Genomic DNA, 20,786 nt, shown 5'->3' on the forward strand with positions numbered 1-20,786 from the left:
CTTAACACTTCTACACTGCAGTGAAACCATTTTTGCAGGCAGTTACATGCGGATTAATATACACCTATTCGTTCATTGCGAATACTTCGAAATTCTCAATAATTTAAATATGAATTGAAGCTAATTTGAATAGTCCACTATTCGTTCAAATATTCAAAGCACTCGAATATTCGCACAAGCCTAGTGTAGTTGTCGTGTTTGTGGATGCTAAGTGACATTTTTCACACTGTGCAGCAGTCTGCTTGGTAATGCCCTTGCTGGCCACTTGTGGTGCATGAGCTGCCTGTTGCCACCCCTTGTTTGTAGCTCATTCACACACACACTCATAAAATGTAACAAAACAATTTATTCAGCTGAAATGTCCAGCATGGCTGTACCATAATTTCTTGTGCCCTTTGACATACTAAATAAAACCAAGAAGTACAAAGCAGGTGCAAATACTAGAAACAAGCTAATGCACAAAGTTGTACTAGCACAGCACTAAATCTATTTTATGTCTAAGCTTAGGAAAACAAAACCAAAGATAAATAAATGCAAAATATGTCAATGCAGCAAAATAGCAAAAACACTTGAATATCAAGTACAGTACTATTCTTTTGCCGCAGCATGACTCTGCATCAATTTCTCACCGGGAACACAAAAAGTGTGCCACATAATGTTGAACAAAGAAATCAAAAGTACTTACACTTTGCATAGACTAGCTTACAAAACATTCCACCAAATGCAGGCATAGTAAGTAGTAAGCAATATAGTATATCCTTCAGTGAACTTAGGTGACCACATCAAATTCAAACTTGCAGTGTGATTTATTTTAAATGTTCAACAAAATTTTTATATATATAACAATGGAACAAACAGATGACCAATGTTGTGAGCACAGCATATAATAATGTTCATTTTTATTACAAAATGTATCTGGTAAGTGTGCACAGAAAATTCTAAAACTATCATTGAGCGACCTCCATGGCACAAAGAAAATTTGTATATATGCAAAAATGACTGGAGTAGTAATGCAGTCATGAGAGTAAATGCTGAAGTCTAAGCTGTAAAATAATTTGAACCTTTAACATTTAAAAGCTAAAAACTTCTTGTTACTAAAGGGCTGTCCCACAATCTTATTGCTTTGGTCTTCATAACCATCACATTAAGAACTTACAACCTACCCTGGCTAACCTCCCTGTCATTCTTCCTTCCTTACTTCCTACAACCTACCAACTGTTGATCACACCTGAAGGAGTCCCAAGTGCCCTAAAGGATGGTTGCACCTCTGGCAGCATCTAAAAAAAACTGTGCAAGATACCTTCTTACCTAAACATTACTTTACTCACTGTACATGCTGCCTAAATGATAGACAGTGACCAGTTAAATAGTTCCAGCAGCAGCTCATCATCACATCTATAAGCGCTTTCTGGCATATTGCCACAAGCAGAACTAGGAAATCCAACAAAAAAAGGATGCAGCCTACATAGAAGCCGCAACGAAAGGGACTAAGTGAGACAAGGGAGATGCTGGCTGTATCTATGTTAATGCTAAGTTGGCGTTACATGTCTGTAATATTATCGAAAATTTTGCCTGCCATTAAACAGTCTCGAAGTGCCGCCATAAGCATAGATCGGCAAAACAAACGGAACTCACGCAAACTCACTCTCAAATCATAATTTTTGCTTAGGTCTTACTCCCACTCAAACTTGCTAAAATTATACTCAATGTGGCTCACATGAACTTACCCTCACCAAATTTATACTTGTGATTCAAACTCACCAAAATTCTACTCAGCTGTGCTCATTTGGACTCAACAACACCAATGTTCTAACCAACCAGTCTCACTCAGACTCAAGCTCGCCAATATCCGACTCAGTCAGGCTCACGCAGACTCATACTACAGGTCTGTCCAAGTCTGAGTAAGTCTACTTTTGAGCGAGTTTGCCGATCTATGGTCATGAATAAGACATACATGATTCTCAGCTCGTCTAGGAATGCAAGTGGAGATGAAGAGTTTGAAGGCAAATACTGATACCCCTTAAAGACATCTTTGTGGCTTCATTACTGGTTTCACTGTAGCAGTAGATTACTGATTGAATGGCACAGTCAACCAGATTCTGGACTGACTTGATTGTATCCATGTTCACAGTAAATTTTCATCACCAGCCTGACTACACACCCACTGCCGAGCAAAAGCCTCTCCCATGTTCCACCAATCAACCAAGTCTTGTGCTTTCTGCTGCCCCATTATACCTGCAAACTTTTTAATCTCATCAGCCCGCCTAACTTTCTGTCTCCCGCTTGTGCATTTGCCTTCTCTGGAAACCAATCAGTTACCCTTAATGACCAATGATTATCCTGTCTACCTGCTACATACCCAGTCCATGTCCATTTCTTCTTGATTTCAACTATGATATCCTTAACACCCCATTTATTCCCTGACCCACTCTGCTCTCTTCCAGTCTAAAGGTCCTCAATTAGTTAAACCCTTTTTGTAAGCCTCCAGGTTTCCGCTCTGTAGGTAGATACTAGCAAGATGCAGCTATTAAACTGTATACCTTCCTCTTGAACGATAGCGGAGGGATGATTTGAGAATGCTTGCCAAATGTGTTCCACCCCATTCATATTTTTCTGGTTATTTCGCTCTATTGGTGTTCTATTCTACTCTACATTTTAGTTCCATGGTAAATGGTATGCCTGTATCACCTCTCTATTTTTATAGCCATTAGTGGAAGAAGCAGCCAGCACTTGCACAGCAAGTTGCAATGCTCAGACAAATATATAACAAAGTATTGCTAGTTAATTCATCACTGCTATACATTAGGGCAACAGTTGCCATTGACGACAGGTAATAGTGATGCATCCATTCATAAAAAATACTGGTACAAGCCAGTTTTGAGATATACATCTCTGGAATGTGCTGATGAATGCAATGGCACTCCGATTAGTTTACTCCTGCAGACCACAAGTGGCTTTTAAGGAAATTATCAACAGGAATTAAAGTGCACCTCACAGTATATCTTTTAGACTGGCACTTTAAAATGGGAGGTAGTTAAAGAATCTCTGTTCATAATTTCATTACTGGCCATATACAAACTAATGGTAGCAACATGGGTTGGGAAAGGAACAAGCTAAAATTTGATTAGTGGTAGTACCTCTAAAAATAAGTGCTGCCTTTTCACCCTTATTGTTGTCGTCTCAAAGTATTCCACATAAAGAAGCTGAACAATACTATTTGTCACAAGTAATTCAAAGAAAAGAAGGAAATAGCATACAATTGTGTACATGTCTAATGATAGCTCTACCTGAAAACACTAGTGCATTACCTATAAGCACAATGGTTCTCAAGCAACATAAAAATGCAACCAGTAGCCACAATTTATTCAGAGTAAAAATCACTGGGAAAATAGCTAATGTCTCATAAAAATAAATAATTAATATACTAGGCAGCCACCCATGTGACCAAGACATTGAATGAAATGAAATATTTCTCGGGTTTTACACATCAAATCATCATCATAGACTGTAGGGCAAAGGCCTCTCCCACATTCTGCCAATCAACCCGGTCACGTGCTTGCCGCTGCCACGTTATACCAGCAAACTTCTTAATCTCATCTGCCCATCTAACTTTCTGTCTCACCCTCATGTATTTAGCTTCTATTGTAATCCAGTCAGTTTCCCTTAATGACCAGCAGTTATCCTGTGCTTTCTGCTGTGCTGCCACGTTATACCTGCAAATTTCTCAATATCTGCCCGCCTAATTTTCTGTCTTCCTATCACATGCTTGCCTTCTCTTGGAATCAACCCAGTTACCCTTAATGACCACCAGTTATCCTGTCTGCGTGCTAGGCGCCCGACCCATGTCTATTTATTCTCCCAGATTTCAACTAAGATGTCTTTATTCCTCGTTTGTTCCCTGACCTACTCTGCCCTCTTCTTATCTCTTAAGGTTACACCTATCATTTTTCTTTCTATCCCTCGCTGTGTCGTCATCAACTTAAGTTGAACCCTCTTTGTAAGCCTCCAGGTTTCTGCTTTGTAGGTAAGTATCGGTATTATGTAGCTGCAATATATTTTCCTCTTGAGGGATAGAGATGCCACTTAACCTTCGGCTTTCAGTCCCCAGCGGCTGCACATTAATACCACAATTCAGTTATGGGGCATATCATAGTCAGAGATTTTGGATTAATTTTGGCCACCTGGGGCTTTTAAAGTATATTGTCACGTGTGTCCCGCGAAAAACCCGAAGCCGACAGCGCATACGCGCATCTGCACGCTTTTATGCAGAACGAAAACACGAGAAAGACGAGGAACTCTCTGGCGTGCGCGGTTAATAAAAAGACCGACCCGCTGCTGTTTTCTCCGCGTCTTCAAATACGACCTCTGTCTTCACGTCGCGACACTGGTGGAGGTGCTGGAGCCTGCAACCTGATGCAAGAAAGCGTTGTTCGGGACAGTACACCCAGTCTGGAACCTCAACATCTTGTTACGACTCCAGTACACCGATTCAGCCGGCGCCTATAGGCCTAAGTCCAGAACTCTTGACGGCATCTCCTGTTACCAACATGGCAGCCCCTTCAACGTCTGCGAATCTCCCTCCGGCCCAGACGGCTCATCCTTACCAGGTAACTTTTGAGACTCCTCGTGTTCCCGAAGTCTTCCGTGGAGAACCCTATGAAGATGTCGAGGACTGGCTCAACCAGTTCGAGCAGACCGCTGTGGTGAATCGTTGGAGCGTGCAAGAAAAACTTGGCCGTGCCTACTTCGCAATGGAAAATAGCGCTCGCACATGGTACGAGAACAGGGAGCCTACTTTCCAAACCTGGGACAATTGCCGCCAAAAGCTTCTCGAGACGTTCCTGAGTGCGGACCGACGGGATGTCGCACAACAGATGATTGAAGCCTGCATGCAAAAGCCGAACGAAAGCGTCGCCATGTTCGCTGAGGATATGGCCCGTCTATTTCGCCGCGCTGACCCTGACATGCCCGAGGCAAGGAAAGTTCGTCACCTGATGCGGGGAGTTAAGGAACCGCTTTTCGCCGGCCTTGTACGAAATCCGCCAACAACAGTGAATGAATTCATCAAAGAGGCGACTGTCATCGAGCGGGCGCTCCGGCAACGATGCCGCCACTTTGACCGCCTGCCGGACCAAACGCCTGTTGGTGCCGCCGCTCAAAACGCTGCTGTTTCCGAAAACTCTTTGCGCCAAATGATTAGGCAAATCCTGCGGGAAGAGCTGCGGGCCCTCGGCTCTCCGTCTACCGAGCCCCCAGTTGCTTCTGTTGCGGAAATCGTGTGCCAAAAACTACGGCAAGCCTTTCCATCACCGGCGCCACCACTCGAACCACGTCCACTGACCTATGCTGATGCCGTCCGCCGTCATCCGCCTGCCCCAGAAGAAGCACCCTTTCAGCCACGGCCCGTTACCTTGCCGTGGTGGCAGCGGGAACCTGTGCGGCGACCACCAGTACGTCGCACTGACTTGTGGCGCACTGCCGACCGTCGACCCCTTTGTTTCCACTGCGGAGAACCAGGCCACATCTCGCGCTACTGCCGTCATCGAGAAGCCCGGTTTGGAAACTTTTCTCGGCCTGCTTCATCTTATTTTGAAGACCCTCATGACCATGGTGCTGATCACCTGCCGGCGAACCAAGCGTCTTCACCAAGTCGTCGCTGGCGGTTTCCCTCACCTGCACGAGGTCACACTTCCCCGAATCGCCAAAGCTACGCTGACGCCGTCGGAAACCGCTCCGCAAGCCCGTCTCAGAGAAACTAACTGCCGCGACCTCCGGGGGCAAGGTTGCCAATCGCCGAGACGCCAAAAAGACACCCTTGCCTCTACACAAAGACGACGTGACAACGGTGGTGACGAAGACGACGACAACCACGAGTACTAATGCCAATGAATTTGTACGTGCCGACCTCAGCGTTATTATAGACGGACACCACGTAACAGCATTGGTTGACACTGGTGCTGACTTCTCTATTATGATACAAGAGCTCGCCGACCGCCTTAAGAAGGTCAAGACGCCGTGCAGTGGGCCGAGCATAAGGAGTGCTGGTGGACAGCTAATGACGCCAACCGGTAAATGCACCGCTCGGCAATCGGTGATTCGAGCTTTGTCGCCACCTTTGTCATTTTACCGGACTGTTGTAAAGAGTTGATTTTGGGTATGGATTTTCTGCGAGAGTACGATGCCGTCATCAATATTCCAGAACGTATCGTCACCTTTTCCGCCCATCCTTATGTCGACGCCACCACTGAAGAACAACTGCAATGTTTACGTGTAGCCAATGATATGATGCTCCTGCCGAGATCTTGCTGCCTTGTGTCGGTGTTATGTGAACGGCCGTGCCGTAATGATGTGGTAGCGGAGCGAATAGACACGCTATTGCTTATGCAAAGTGTTTCAATAGCGAGGGGCGTTCTGGCACTAATTGATGGGCGGGCAGAAGTGCTCATCACCAACTTCAGCAACGAGCGTCGTCACATCCAGAAGGGCACCGCGATTGCCTACTACGACGACGTGGACCAAGCCAGTGATTGCTTCTCTTTGCAACCGGACGACGCGACTATCCCAGCCTCGACACCTTTGTCTGTCAACATTTGCTCAACCCTGTCACCCTCGGATAAACAGCGCCTACTAGAGCTGATACACCAGTTCAAAAATTGTTTTTCGTGCACGTCAAAAGTCAAGCAAACACCACTGACCCGGCACCGAATCATCGTTGAGGAAAATACGAGACCGATCCGTCAAAATCCATACCGTGTGGCTCCGAAAGAACGTGAGGAGATCCAAAAGCAAGTTCAGAAGATGCTCCAAGATGACATAATACAACCTTCCAAAAGTCCCTGGGCATCTCCTGTGACATTGGTTAAAAAGAAAGACGGCAGCTTGCGTTTCTGTATAGATTACCGCAAGTTAAACCAAGTAACGAAGAAAGACGTTTACCCCCTGCCACGCATAGATGACTCTCTTAATCGGCTGCGGCATGCACGCTATTTCTTATCGATGGGCCTGCGAATTGGCTATTGGAAAATAGAGGTCGACGAGAGAGACCGTGAGAAAACTGCTTTCGTGACGCTGGACGGTCTTTATGAATTTAAAGTGCTTCCATTCGGGTTAAGCTCTGCGCCAGCCACTTTTCAGCGTTTAATGGACACTGTGCTATCAGGACTGAAGTGGCAGACATGCTTGGTCTATCTAGACGACGTTATCGTCTTCTCAGCTACATTCGAGGAACACCTAAGTCGATTATTCGCAGTTCTACAAGCTATACGTTCGGCTGGCCTGACTTTAAAACCAGAGAAGTGCCATTTCGGTTTCAGCGAACTTTGCTTCTTAGGCCATGTGGTCAGCCACGAAGGTGTTCGACCTGACCCGGCAAAATTGACGCTGTCGCAAAGTTTCCCGCACCGCATGACAAAAGAGCAGTGAGACGCTTCTTAGGCCTCTGCGCTTATTACCGACGATTCATCGCCAACTTTTCGTCTATTGCGGCGCCTTTGACGCGGCTCACACGAGAGAATGTCCCCTTCCTTTGGAGTGAAAAGGAACAAACAGCGTTCAACGAATTACGCCAACGCCTCCAAACACCTCCGGTTCTTGCGCACTTCAACCAGGAAGCGCCAACAGCACTTCACACCGACGCAAGCAATGTAGGCCTGGGCGCCGTACTGATACAATGGCAAGATAACTGCGAGAAACTGATAGCCTATGCCAGCAGAGCTCTCTCTCGCACGGAAGAGAACTACTCGACTACCGAGAAAGAGTGCCTCGCCGTGGTTTGGGCAGTTCTCAAATTTCGACCATATCTGTACCGCCGCTCATTCAAGGTTGTCAGTGATCACCATTCGCTTTGCTTGCTCGCTAACTTGAAAGACCCATCCGGCAGTTTAGCACGCTGGAGCCTTCGGCTTCAGAAGTTTGATATGACCATTATTTATAAATCAGGGAAGAAGCACACCGACGCAGACTGTCTCTCGTGGTCACCCGTCGAGCCTGCCGCTATTAATGACGAGTCTATGGACGCCGCATTCTTGGGAGTCATCAACGCGGCCACTATTTCACAAGAGCAGCGCAGTGACCCTGACCTGCTTCCACTTATCGACTTCTTAGAAGGACGACGTGAAGACGTGCCGCGAGTTTTTGCGAGAGGAGTGCCATCTTTTTGTTTAAGGAACGACGTCCCAAACAAGAAAAACTTTTTTCCCACCGGCAGCCCATACTTGCTCGTCGTCCCTGCATCGCTGCGAAAAGAAATTCTAGAAGCCTGCCATGACGAAGTCACCTCCGGACATCTCAGTTACACTAGAACATTGTCCCGTCTGCAAAACAGTTACTACTGGCCGAACCTACCTGCTGCTGCGAAACATCACGTCCAAACATGTGCCGACTGTCAAAGACGCAAAGCACTACCCGGTAGGCCGGCAGGCTTATTACATTCCGTCCAAGTACCAGCAAAGCCATTCGCCCAAATCGGAATGGATTTCCTGGGCCCATTCCCAACTTCTACCACAGGAAACAGATGGATCATTGTCGCCACCGATTACTTGTCTCGCTACGCAGAAACTAAAGCCATGCCGAGGGCCACAGCAGCAGAAGCAGCTCATTTCTTCATAGAAAATGTCGTCCTTCGGCACGATGCTCCAACAGTTCTCATCACGGATAGAGGAACTGCGTTCGTGGCAGAACTTTTGGAGTCAGTTCTCAGGCTCAGCGGTACAGCTCACCGGAGAACAACGGCATACCACCCACAATTGAACGGACTAACAGAGTGGCTTAATAAGACCCTCGCAGACATGCTCTGCATGTATGTCGACACAGAACACAAGAACTGGGACGAAATCTTGCCTTACGTGACCTTCGCCTATAATACCGCCCGGCAGGAAACTACCGGAATGACGCCGTTCAGTTTAATACACGGGCGCGAAGTCACTACAACGTTGGACGCTATGTGGCCGCACGAGTGTGACGACACTCACGCTGACGCCGAAGAATTTGGTCAGCGCGCCAAAGAAGCCTGACAGCTAGCCCGCGTGCGTATTTGTCACCAGCAACACAAAGATGCGAAACGATACGACCTACGACATAAATTGGTAACCTACAAACCAGGTGACAAGGTATGGGTCTGGATCCCAATACGTCGACGCGAATTTTCAGAGAAGCTATTACGACGATACTTCGACCCCTATCGAGTCACCCGACGATTGAATGACATCAATTACGAAGTTATTCCCGACGGCGATTGCAGTTCCAGTCGCCGACACCGCTCACCCGAAATTGTGCATGTCATCCGGATGAAACCCTACTTGTCCAGCTAACTCTCGTTTGTCCAGTGGGTGCCGGTGCATATGTGCGTTTTTATAAGTAGAGCGCCTTGGCTGCGCATTGGGACGATGCCATTTTTGGAGGAAGGCAAATGTCACGTGTGTCCCGCGAAAAGACGAAGACGACAGCGCATACGCGCATCTGCACGCTTTTATGCAGAACGCAAACACGAAAAAGACGAGGAACTCTCTGGCGCGCGCGGTTAATAAAAAGACCGGCCCGCTGCTGTTTTCTCAGCGTCTTTAAATACGACCTCTGTCTTCACGTCGCGACAATATCTAAACCTTAGGAATGGGCAATTTGCATTTCACTCTCACTGAAATGCAGCTGCTGTGACCAATGAACCCCCACTTTTGAGCTCAGCAGTGCAACACCTTAGCCGCTAAAATACCGCAGCAAGTCAAACCATTCACCTGTGGACACTGCTTTCATAAGAGTGCTGATGGGGTAAAAAGAAAGAAAAATTAAAAAAACATAGATGCATGAAAATATGTAGATGCACGAATTCGTTTAGTTAAACATATTGCAAATTCTTGCTTGAGGAAAAAAATAATCGGTTAGTATTTGTGTCCAGTTTAATAAAGAAAACCTAGGCACAGAACAAAATAGCAATCCTGTTTATCATTTTAGGTTTTAACGGCAGCTACTAGTGAACACCGCATCAATAATTTTCTATTCTCAATGTTCTTGGCTACACATGCAATATAGGTTCCATGGATAATATACGGAGCAGAACCAAAAAGGCAGCTCATAGATACCAACAAAATGCCCGCTATAATTTAAGATGACCACACTTTCATAATGACGGCACACTGCCACCTTATGATATTGAAATGCTAGACTAGAAAAATACAATGTGGCCTTTTATACAAAACTTATTGAAGGCCTGATCATCTTTGTTCCCCATGAACTATATGTATACGAAGAGCTTTCACTCACACTAGCTCTGAAAGTGAAACAGCAGGTCAAAGAAATGCACCGAACAAAACAATACTTCACCAGGATTTGTCAGTCTAGATAACAGTCTCAGAGCTTGAGAAGAGATGCTTCGCATCAGTCGCCTTACCAGCAATGACAACAGTGTCTGATGACGTTGCCACACATGACGCCTGGCCAGCTTGACTTTTCTGTTCTTGATCTGTCAACTGCCGCAAAAAGGTGCGGCTTGACAACTCTGGAAGCTTAAAAGGTGTACTCTGTGAAGGCACCACGCCACCTTCTGGGCTTTTTTGCTCATCAGGCTGCGCTGAAGGGACAGAGCTGCGATGCACTTTTGGATCTCCCTCGGGGGACCTCCCTGACGAAGATGATAGAGGAGTAAGTGCTGTGGCTGGGCTCGATGTCTCTGTCGCCCCATCCGCGTTATTCCTGAGCATTGTGAGCGACGCCGTTGACGTGGATTTTGCCCCATCTAACCTGTGCTCCTCTGGGTCAATGTCGGACCGCTCGTCCACAGAGAACTGGCGTTCAATGTTGAACCTTCTAGCTCCACGGGAAAGCTTAAAAGGTTGAATGAACTCCCTTTCTCTGCGCGTTGAGCTTTCCACATCCCTTGATGCCATCGTTGCAAGAAACATAGGCCTCGCAACTTCAATGAGTGGAGCATTCTCATCATCTGCTGTGTCATTGGGGTGTGATAAGGTCTCCAGCCGGTGACCCTCCTGGTGTGAGTCAGAACCACCCAAACCTTTCCAATGGTCAATCAAGCTGCTCTCAGCTGCATCTCGTGATAGGCTGCCCCGACGAGACATGCCTTCCTGTGCCACAACTGAGTCAAGATGCTTGTTGCGTGGCTTCTGGCTGGTTGCATCCAATTTTCCCATGAAAGAGGCAGTGTCAAATGACCCTGGTGGTGGAGCATTCGGACTGGAAGCAATTGAAGGTGGTGCTGACACACCATAGCTCTCAAGTGGAAGATCAGCGCTACAGTACACTGTGGGGCTTGGTCCTTGCACACCCCATTCATAGTCCGGAACAGAGGCCGACAGTGGTGAGTAGCTGGAATGGCAAAAGTTTTCTTTACAACTCAGTTAGCTTACGTCTTGAGAATCTTTCGTCAACAGCCTGGATGCTTATATGCAAATCAACATGGGCACATTCAACAGCCTGTAGCTGAAGCTCAGTTGCATCAGTAGGAGGGCTCTTTAGGCCGTACCAAATTCTGAGGTCAGCTACCAATTAAATACATAAAATATTCTAATGTGATAAACCTGCTCATTTGGTATTATTTAGTATGCAGGTTTCTAAAACTGTAACACAGCTTTCATTTGACAGTGACTACAGGTAGCCAAAGCAAGTCACATAGACTGGGAATCAGAAGGCAATACAGAAATGTCGAAGTTACCACATTTAATAGAGCCTAATGAAAGGAAAACGAAATTGAAAACAGCAAACACACTGGGTCAGTTGGTACTGGTTCATTTAGGAAAAGGCACTTGACACAAATTAGCATGTTATCGCAGACTCCTCAAAATGTGGCCAAGGCTTGGCACCAAAACTCCAGTTTATTCAAGGTCCTGCTTTTCAAAAGTAAACACAGGACATTTTAACTGAGCCCTTTACTTTCAATCGAATAACGCCCAGCTCTTGTCCCTTTACATAAATTATTTTAGATTACTTTACAATTCCCAGTTAAAATTACCATAACTCTTCCAGCGTCAGAACCAAGTTTTCAGTATGATGCACAAACCCTTCAGCAATAAAAAATAACCAGGGTATATATGAAATTAGAATTAAGAACTGGCTTGATTCATTCAGCATGTTTTCAAGCAAAAAAAGCAAAGGCAACAAAGCACATAAGCGAAGTACACCAACAAATTCATTCTAAGAAACCGACACTATTTATCCACAGGGTGCTTTCCCAGTTCATCAGCACGCAGTTTCCCTCAAGTAAAGTAGCTCTGTGGGTCATAATGACACAGATGCCATACTCACACAACATTCCCCTGCTTTAATTATTCCTTTTGCCTAAATTACAAATCGTACTCACTCGTCATAACTTCTGGCAACAAAAGAGTGTGTGTCAAAATTTAGTAAGCACTTAAAAATGAGACACTGAATTGTAATGTCCCTCTCTGCCGTTTCTGACCGTGTTATGATGTTGATGCAGCACATTGTCTAGATATTGCTCTATTTAGCCTATACATTTTTTATCAAGTGAAAAAGGTATTTCATAGACCACTACTCCCTTGCACCAAATGTATTATCGTGAGCAATATGAGCAGGAACATGCAAGCACTTGGCAAGTAGCCTCACACCTGAATTTAAGTTATAATCTAATGGGGCTATTAAAAATATAAATAGGAAAGGGCAACACTTTTCTGTGAGCCGTTGTAACTCCCCCACGCAACTGTTTTTACGACATGCAGTACATATGATAGACAACAGCTGGGTACTGCAGTACCTGTTCTGGCAATAGTGCTCAGCAAACAGCCGTACTGTTTTTTTTATTTTTAAGTTTTAATTTTGCTGTATCTTAATTTTCTGCATGATACCTACAAACACAAAAAAAGAAGAAAGAGGAATCTCTTTTACATACATATTCTTCATGGTCTTAATTAAAGGATTACTGACAAAAAGAAACATTGGACTCGCATTTTTTTGCTGCAAAGTGTTGCAGGGGGCCTGTTTGTCATGATACGGCAGGTTTGCTGCAGCTTAACATAGATAAATAATTACAGTTTCCTCAATAGTAACCAATTTCAGTTTCTGTTTGAGACTCCAAAAATGACAAGCTGCCAGGTGCAACTATCACCACCTAGCGTGTGGAGTGCTCCACCCCATCAGCACACAGAACTGTGACACACTTCCCCAAGGCATGCATCAAAGAGTTTTTTGGAACAGGAAAGGGGAAAGCAATGTCGCCAAACACAACTTTCATCATGCACACCGCAGCCACGGGCTCACGAGCAGCCACTGAGAAGTAGTCTGCTGAAGCTAATGTGGCAAAAGAAAAATAAAGGCTATGACATCATATAACTTGTTGCCTAACTTCTTGTTGTTGTACATGAAAGAAGTAAGGGGGTCACTGTGGGGTCACTTTTGAGGGTGTCAATACCATGAGGTGCGATGTATAGTGATCGATCGTGCACACAAACTCCAAATTTCAAGCAAAATACTATACAATTTATATTCATTCTTGATATTTTGCAGATGGTATACGCATGTTCACAATAATCAACCCCGCAAGCTATCTCGACTGCGAAATTTTGTGCCAGTAACCCTTTAACACCATATTGAAGAAAATGTCACTGTGATGTGCTTATTTAAGTTTGTGTCATGGGGTTGTAGAAACATTTATATTGTACAACTTGACAGAGTGAATTACAATTGATTCTTGCTTTTTGAGGTACTTCAACGGACATATTTTTTCAGGATTTCTCACAATGTGGACGAATCTACACATTGCATGGCAGACACTTCAAAATCACAAAAATGAACTGCACAAAAAAAAGAGAGAGAGAGAAAAAAAAAGAAAAACCAAGAGAAAAAAAGGCATAAAAGCAACCTCTATACCTTCTCCACCTTTTTACACACATGCACACTCAAACACCCACACAAATGCAGAAAAAAGAATAAATAAATCATGAGTCAGACTTCTACAAATACATGAAAAGTGCTACATGTTATGTTACACCTTGAGCAGTAACCTGATAGTGTACATATACAGGGTGCCCCAGCTATCTCTAGCCAGAGTTAAAAAATAGAAAATATGCTTACACACTCAATGACAACGTGACTAAATGCATGTTGCTGAAGGTTGCCTGGAGTGAGACTATATTCTGTGCTTTGGTTGATTGCTTAATTATACCACTTTAGTTAGCTAACTTTTAAAGCAATGAAGCTGGACCAAAAATTCCACTGAGAAAGTTCTAGATCGGTTTGCAAACATCCGATCTGGCAGTTTTGAACAATAAATCTGTTAATCATTAGTGTTTTGCTTCTTACAACAGATGCCCACGAAAAAAAAAAAAAAAAAAAGTCGCGCATTTGTGTGCTTCGCAGCAAATGTTGTCGAAAGACAATAGTCTTCTGTCGGCCATACTACAGGAGTCCTGGTCTCATCCGCAGCCACTTGTGATGCTGTTCTCGTATCATTTCTGTCCTGAGAGGTGGCAGCACTACCTATATTGTCGACAGAGGGCTTTTCATGCATAGCATCGCATTTTCAGTGCAGCATAAGAAACACTAGGACCCTTAAAACTATGTATCGGTGTATTTTCTAGTAAAGAAATACTCCACCTAATACTTGGGTATTGATGTTGCGCCTTGGATATGCGTAATATTTGATTTTTGACTGACAATGTGACAAGTATGAAAGCACCCACCAGTTCAAGATGGCTGGCCATTTAGGAAGTGCTTTAACTTTGGCCAGGCGGCTGAATTGTGTGACACAGACAGACAGACAGACGGACGGACGGACGGACGGACGGACGGACGGACAGACAGACAGACAGACAGACAGACAGACAGACAGACAGACAGACAGACAGACCAAAATTTCTACAGACAAGTACACCAACAAAGACTATTGTCTTTATACCCCGTGACAAGCCCACTTACATGGCTAAGCCCGCTGGTATTCCAATGCTTTCTAACGTTCCACATACAAATGACACGCTTCCCCCATGCCGGTTGATAGCAATAAGCGGATGATATGGTTATCACTTTTGTGGCCGCTTGCAAGACATGCTCATCACACAGTCATCACCATCGTTGCAGCCCTGTTGAGACAGCTTAACCGGGCAAACGCTGTGGTCATTCGAATGCAGCACATTAGGGAGCACTAGATTCATTGCGCACACTGGTGCACAAGCGGACATGCATGTAGTATTTTTTTTACTCCGCGGACATTTGTAGTAAGCAGAAAAACAATAATAACTAATTATTAATGTATATACACATAAAAACTGTATAATCAGATGTTTTGCAAACCAATCTACAACTTTCTCATTGAAATTTTTGGTCCAGCTTCATCACTTCAAAATTCAGTTAAAGAAAGCGGCATAATTAAACAATTAATCATAACACAAAAAATAGCCAGACTCACTCCAGGCGATAATCAGCATCATGTATTTGGTTGCATCATCATCGAGTGCATTGGCATATTTTTAAACTATGGCTAGAGATAGATAACTGCAACACCCTTTATAAGGCAGCTTCTACAAGTGTCATTATAATAATGATCTCTCTTCCCCCCTTGACTAAGGTTAAATAAACGCATAGATGTGGAATGAAGTTTTTCTCGTTCTTAAGCTGCAGTTATTAAAATTGCTTTGCAAAGACTGTGACTTAGCATATGCTTTATGGCTGCACACTGGTGTCTATAAAAAGATGTATAGAGGATAGAAAATACACAGTACATTTATTTTACAAGCATCCATATCTATAAAGGTACTAAAATGTATAATCTATTAAAACGGTAATTTTCTGTGTAAAAAATTCAGAAAAAAAAACTGAGGAATTTAACCGTTCCCCACATTTTGTGATTATAGCCTTAAACTGTATATATTTTCAAGCAACCAGTTTAAAAGTTCATATCAATGCCATAAAATTACAGTGCACATCTTACAGAGTCCTACATTAATAAGACTCCTAACATGACTCTCCCCTCCTCCACAGTCCGTCCGTGCTGGAAAAGTGGGAGTGACGTTAACTAAAGTAACTGAAACTTCGCAAAGTAGAGACGCATGTAGAGACACAAAGTAGAGACGTCTGTGGTTATTTGCACACCTCCCCTCTTTTCGCTCTCCTCCGACCTTTTCGAGGCCAGAGCCACGTCAGTATTGGCCAGATGCCGTAATGTGGGTCCGCTCGCAGTGTTCCGTTTGTTTAGTCACTCACGACTACCATCCTTGCTCTTGAGACGCAAACTCCCTGGGGTACAGCGCATCCATTTTGATGGGTATGAACTTGTCCTTTCTTGCGCGTTGTGCTGTGAAATACTTTTAACCCAAGATTGACGTTGCTGTTAGTTGCTGTGGGCGGTTTTTGCACCTTCTGATGCCAGAACAAGTCTAGTGATGGCCGAAAACTATTTATGACACCACCCGTGAAGCACGAGTTGCAACAAAGGACATGGTTGTATAGAATAGGAAGTGTGAACTTCAAATCGACATTTTAAAATCTACTTTCCCAAGTAAGCTGCGCATCTCTCACTATGAGTATGGTTAGATGTTTGCTCAATTCAATGCCTGCTCTAACCCCGTACACAAGTCGCAGTTAATTGTGCAGAACGTCACGATTTCTCACTTACATTTTAATAACCCTTCTGCGGAGGCTGTGTTCAGATAGCAATTATATGGACACTCTCGGCTGGATTTTGCTGCTGGCGTCGCCGTCCCTCACCATACATGCATACGTATCTATCTATCTATCTAATCTATATATATATATATATATATATATATATATATATATATATATATATATATATGTAAACGTAAGAAAGAAAAATAATTCAGAAAAAGACTCCGGTGCACGAAATCGAACGTGAGACCTTGAAATTGTGAGTGCGAGGTGTTAACCACTGAGCCACGAAGGAACACGTCCTTTACGTTCAAACGGCAAGCTATTTATACCTACCACTTACTGGTGACGAACATCTCGGAGGGAATTACTATCATCGTGTTTTCCACATTACCAGCGAGATGGTGCAATGAGCATGCATTGCCATATTGTCCCGATGCAGCGGCGCGCGCTTTCATCTCCCACGCGTACTTTGCTCCGCTAAGAGGGGACGCTCTCGCGAGCGCTCATTTATCTCGCGATGGGGACAATCGTACGCTTAGAGCTATCACTGGACCGATTTTGTTGTAGTTACCGGGTGCACAATGGTCACTGCACTTGAAGCAGTCTCCGTTTGTGAAAAGGGCGCGCTTTTCAGACACAGCGAAGTAACAACTGAGAAGCTTATTCGCGTTCATCTATACATGTGAGTATGTTTCGTGCATCATTTGCACATGAGAAACCCGCGGCATGTTTTGATCTGCTTGCCATTCTGCGTGTGAGCTTCTAATTTATTGCTATCGCATTCATTGCTTTGCCTTTTTGGCAAAGCTGTGACTTTTTTTGTCAACATTACATGCTTACGTGTTCTGCTTGTCGCTTTGTGCAGACTGGTTTGAGCTCATGGTATTGGTTTGTGCGCTTAGCATGCACGCAGAAAGGCGCTCAAAATTGTGATTGTGAAACTTTAAAAATTCCACACTATTGTTTTCAATAAACGAAACTGGAGTGCAGCAACTCACATTAATATTGGTACTCTCTGTTGGTATTTGTTGCGTGCTCGTGTATTTCAAAGCAAACTGCTTTCTGTGGCTCCTTCACATTGATTGATCAGCCGGGGCAATCACGATGAGAGGGCAGCTATGCAAAGCGTGCATGCTTTCGAGTCATTGGGTGCGTGCATCCTTCAGGAACCTCACACATACGTGCCATTTTGCGTGATACTTCATTTGGTATTTTATGTGAAGGTTTATATCCGCGACTGGAGCTCTTGCGAAGTAATCGCGTATGGTGGCATGCTAGTTCATTCATACGTTAGCTTGTTCTTTCAGCGATATAGTTCGTATGTGAGATACGTCCACAAGACACGCTTATGAAATATGTTTAGTGTGTCTAACCATTTCACGAAACAACCACAGCTGTCCGAATGTCCCCACTATAAATGATGTATGCCTTCTGACACATTATTAAGGTGAAAGCCTTAGATGGCTCACCAAAAGCTAAAATTGGCCATCGGCGACATCACCGTCCTACGTCGACAGCCTCAATGTGAGCTGTTGCTTCCACTACATGACGGTCACTATGAATTCCCTCTGCACATATCGTACACCCTATTCACCTTTTCAAAAACGCCTCCCTGGGCGCCGCCATAGCCCTCCTTGGGCTGTGAAAATTGGCGCGTCCCCTCGAATATGCACTGGCAACGCTGCGCCCTTAGCCTTTGTACTCCCGCACACAGCCCATCATGGCGGTGTTTTTTTCATTTCTGTGAAAAGATGTATACAAAGCGAAGCTTGCACTACCTGTGCGCTGAGTAAGGAAAGACAGTCGCAATGTCCTTTCGGGCGCTATTGCGCCAGCCAATCGAAAGGTAAGTTGTAGCAGCCGCACTTGAATGTTTGAGCAAAGTTATTTACAGTATAAAACTTATTCGGAGATGCACTAAAGAATGGGCCTAGAAAAGACGGCGTTTCGCTAGCAATCACATTTTTACAAATGATAACATCCATACTAAAGGAGTAGCGTGCACAAAGTTAACATCCAGTCAATGCGACACCGAGTGACTCCATCAAGGCCAGGTCAGACATGTGTTGCACGTGGCACTAAACATTGATTTCATGGGCCAACATTACGATAATTTTAGGATGAGTTAGACGGCTAGTGCGAATACTCTCAGCGTGCTGCCTGCCAAACAAGCGCTCTTTTTGCGACAGGGCGTCTGCTACACAAGAGCAAGGCAGGAGGCACCACGTTCGAAAGGTGAGTGCAAAGGCGAGGAGATTGAAGATAAACACGATCGGAGGTGTCGCTATATTGTGAAGTTTGAGGGGCTTTTACGTTAATTCTTCTCACCCGGTAGCAGATGTCGAAGGTAGCGCTGCACTTGAGTCTCCCAAGACATTTCCCATGCGCGCCAGGTAGGAGTGGTAGATCCTCTCTGGACATCGAAAAATGAGCACGCCTTCTCTTTCCATCCGTCGGCTCCCTTTGTTCTTGGAGCTCGCTCGGACTTGCCAATGGTGCCTTGCGCCCGCGGCGAACGCTTACCTTTCATTGCCCCTTCCGAACGCTAGGCCGAAGAGCAGTGCAACGTGTTCACACGTGGTCGTACTACTCCACCTGTACCTCTCAAAGTCAACGCGAGCAGAGCAAGTTTGCCTTCGCTCGAGCAATCGGGCCCTGTTGTCACTCACGTTGAGACCGCGCATAGTCGCGAGGGCCCATTTGCCTCAGCGGCGTGTCACCGTGAACCCTTTTGCCCACAGAGACGTGCTCACGGCACCCTTTGTGTTGCACTTTCGCCCATGGCATGAATAAGCCTCTTTTGCTTTCCCGCCGCCTTTTGCAACGGGCGCTGAACTGCGTTTTTGTGTTGCCGCAGACAATAAAGTGTTGTGACTTGTTTGAGAGCAGTACTGTTTACTTGCCACACTGCGCTTGGCGCCTTGGCTCTCCAAACGCGCGTGTGCAGCGACCTTAGTCATGGGAGGCAATGGTAAACGCGGCCCTGTTGCTCGTTTTGACCGAACCTACTCCTGTGGGATACGCGTACACTACAAGTATGCAGACATAATTTAGTTTGCCAACTTATCTTCAATAAGAAAAGTAATATTTGCTATAAAAATAAAAGGCCTAATGAATCTAAGTGATTAGAGATAAGCTTGAAGAAAGAACACCAATACTGCTTTGTTTTGTTTTTTTATATAGCATGCCACATAAGAAGCACATATGTTTATATGTACTTGCACATAAAGTTAAACCTGCTTATAACAAACCTCCATATAACAAATTTCTCGATGTAACAAAGTTTTTCTATTCCCGCCGAAGTTTTTGTATTCCCCGCCGTTGCTCCAGAGAAGCACATATATTTGTAACCTCTATGTAACAAAGTAGCAGAAGAAGACAACCTTGATATAACGAATTTTTCCAACGGACAATGTAGGAATTTCACCCCGGATTTTGGTACGAGCATGCATCTTCTGTGGATGCCCCGCCGCTGACCAAGCGGGAAGCGGCGACGGCGCGCACGGGGCAGCAGGGGAGAGCGAGCGCTCGTGATCGCGCAAGTGTGAGCGCCAGGCGGGCAGGCGGGCCTGTGTTCTATGAGCCAGCGTTGCTGCCGTTTTGCCGCCGTGTGCGCATGTGTGGATGTGCACTTTCTCCCTCCAAACCAAAAACAAAAAAAAAAGAAAAACTGCTTTTGCATTGGCAGTGCCACGCTTTTAGCTATAGCGTCACATATGGAGGGCTGCAAATGGAGGGCTGCACATGGAGGGCGCTTTAATGAATAGTTTTCCGCGGTATCCATGTCTGTGTCATTCGCTCTTCGTTTTCGATGCCGTGCGTGCATGCATAGTTTCACTGTACGGGCATGGTTTCACTGCGCGGGCATAGTGTGGCCCCCAACAACGTTCAGCTTTGCTTTTAAGTGCGAATGCATTTCTTAGTCAGGCTATGTCAGGCATCCGGCGTTGTCTGTGACGGCCACGACGCCGCTCTGACTACCTCTGCCATAGCAACTGCTGCGGGTGCGGGCGCTTATCCTCGTCCCTAGCAACCGGAGAATGTGGTGCGAGAGTGTAGGAGAGAGTAGTTGCAGTGCTTCACCACTCCTTCTCTCAAAGTTCACTCTCTTTCTTCACCATGCCCCACTTTCCCGTCCACTTTTGCCTCACTCTCGAATGTTCGCTGGCTGGGTGCCTCTCAAGAGCATCTGCAAATGTGTGCTCGAGATGCCTCTGTGG

The 20,786-nt window shown here is 45.1% G+C and overlaps 1 protein-coding gene across 2 annotated transcripts in view; it reads right to left on the minus strand.

Moving 5' to 3' along the window:
* Positions 1–326: 326 nt before the first annotated feature.
* Arms (Ankyrin repeat-rich membrane spanning) overlaps positions 327–20,786 on the minus strand; it is an 83,568-nt gene continuing 63,108 nt past the window's right edge. For both annotated transcript variants that reach the window (XM_075877685.1, XM_037427704.2), the window contains exon 27: positions 327–11,313. In XM_075877685.1, the coding sequence (XP_075733800.1) occupies positions 10,329–11,313 (985 nt within the window). In that variant the 3' untranslated portion in view covers positions 327–10,328. The remainder of the gene's footprint in view (positions 11,314–20,786) is intronic.

The sequence above is a fragment of the Rhipicephalus microplus genome, chromosome X, assembly GCF_043290135.1.
Source record: "Rhipicephalus microplus isolate Deutch F79 chromosome X, USDA_Rmic, whole genome shotgun sequence".
Lineage (NCBI taxonomy): Eukaryota > Metazoa > Arthropoda > Arachnida > Ixodida > Ixodidae > Rhipicephalus > Rhipicephalus microplus.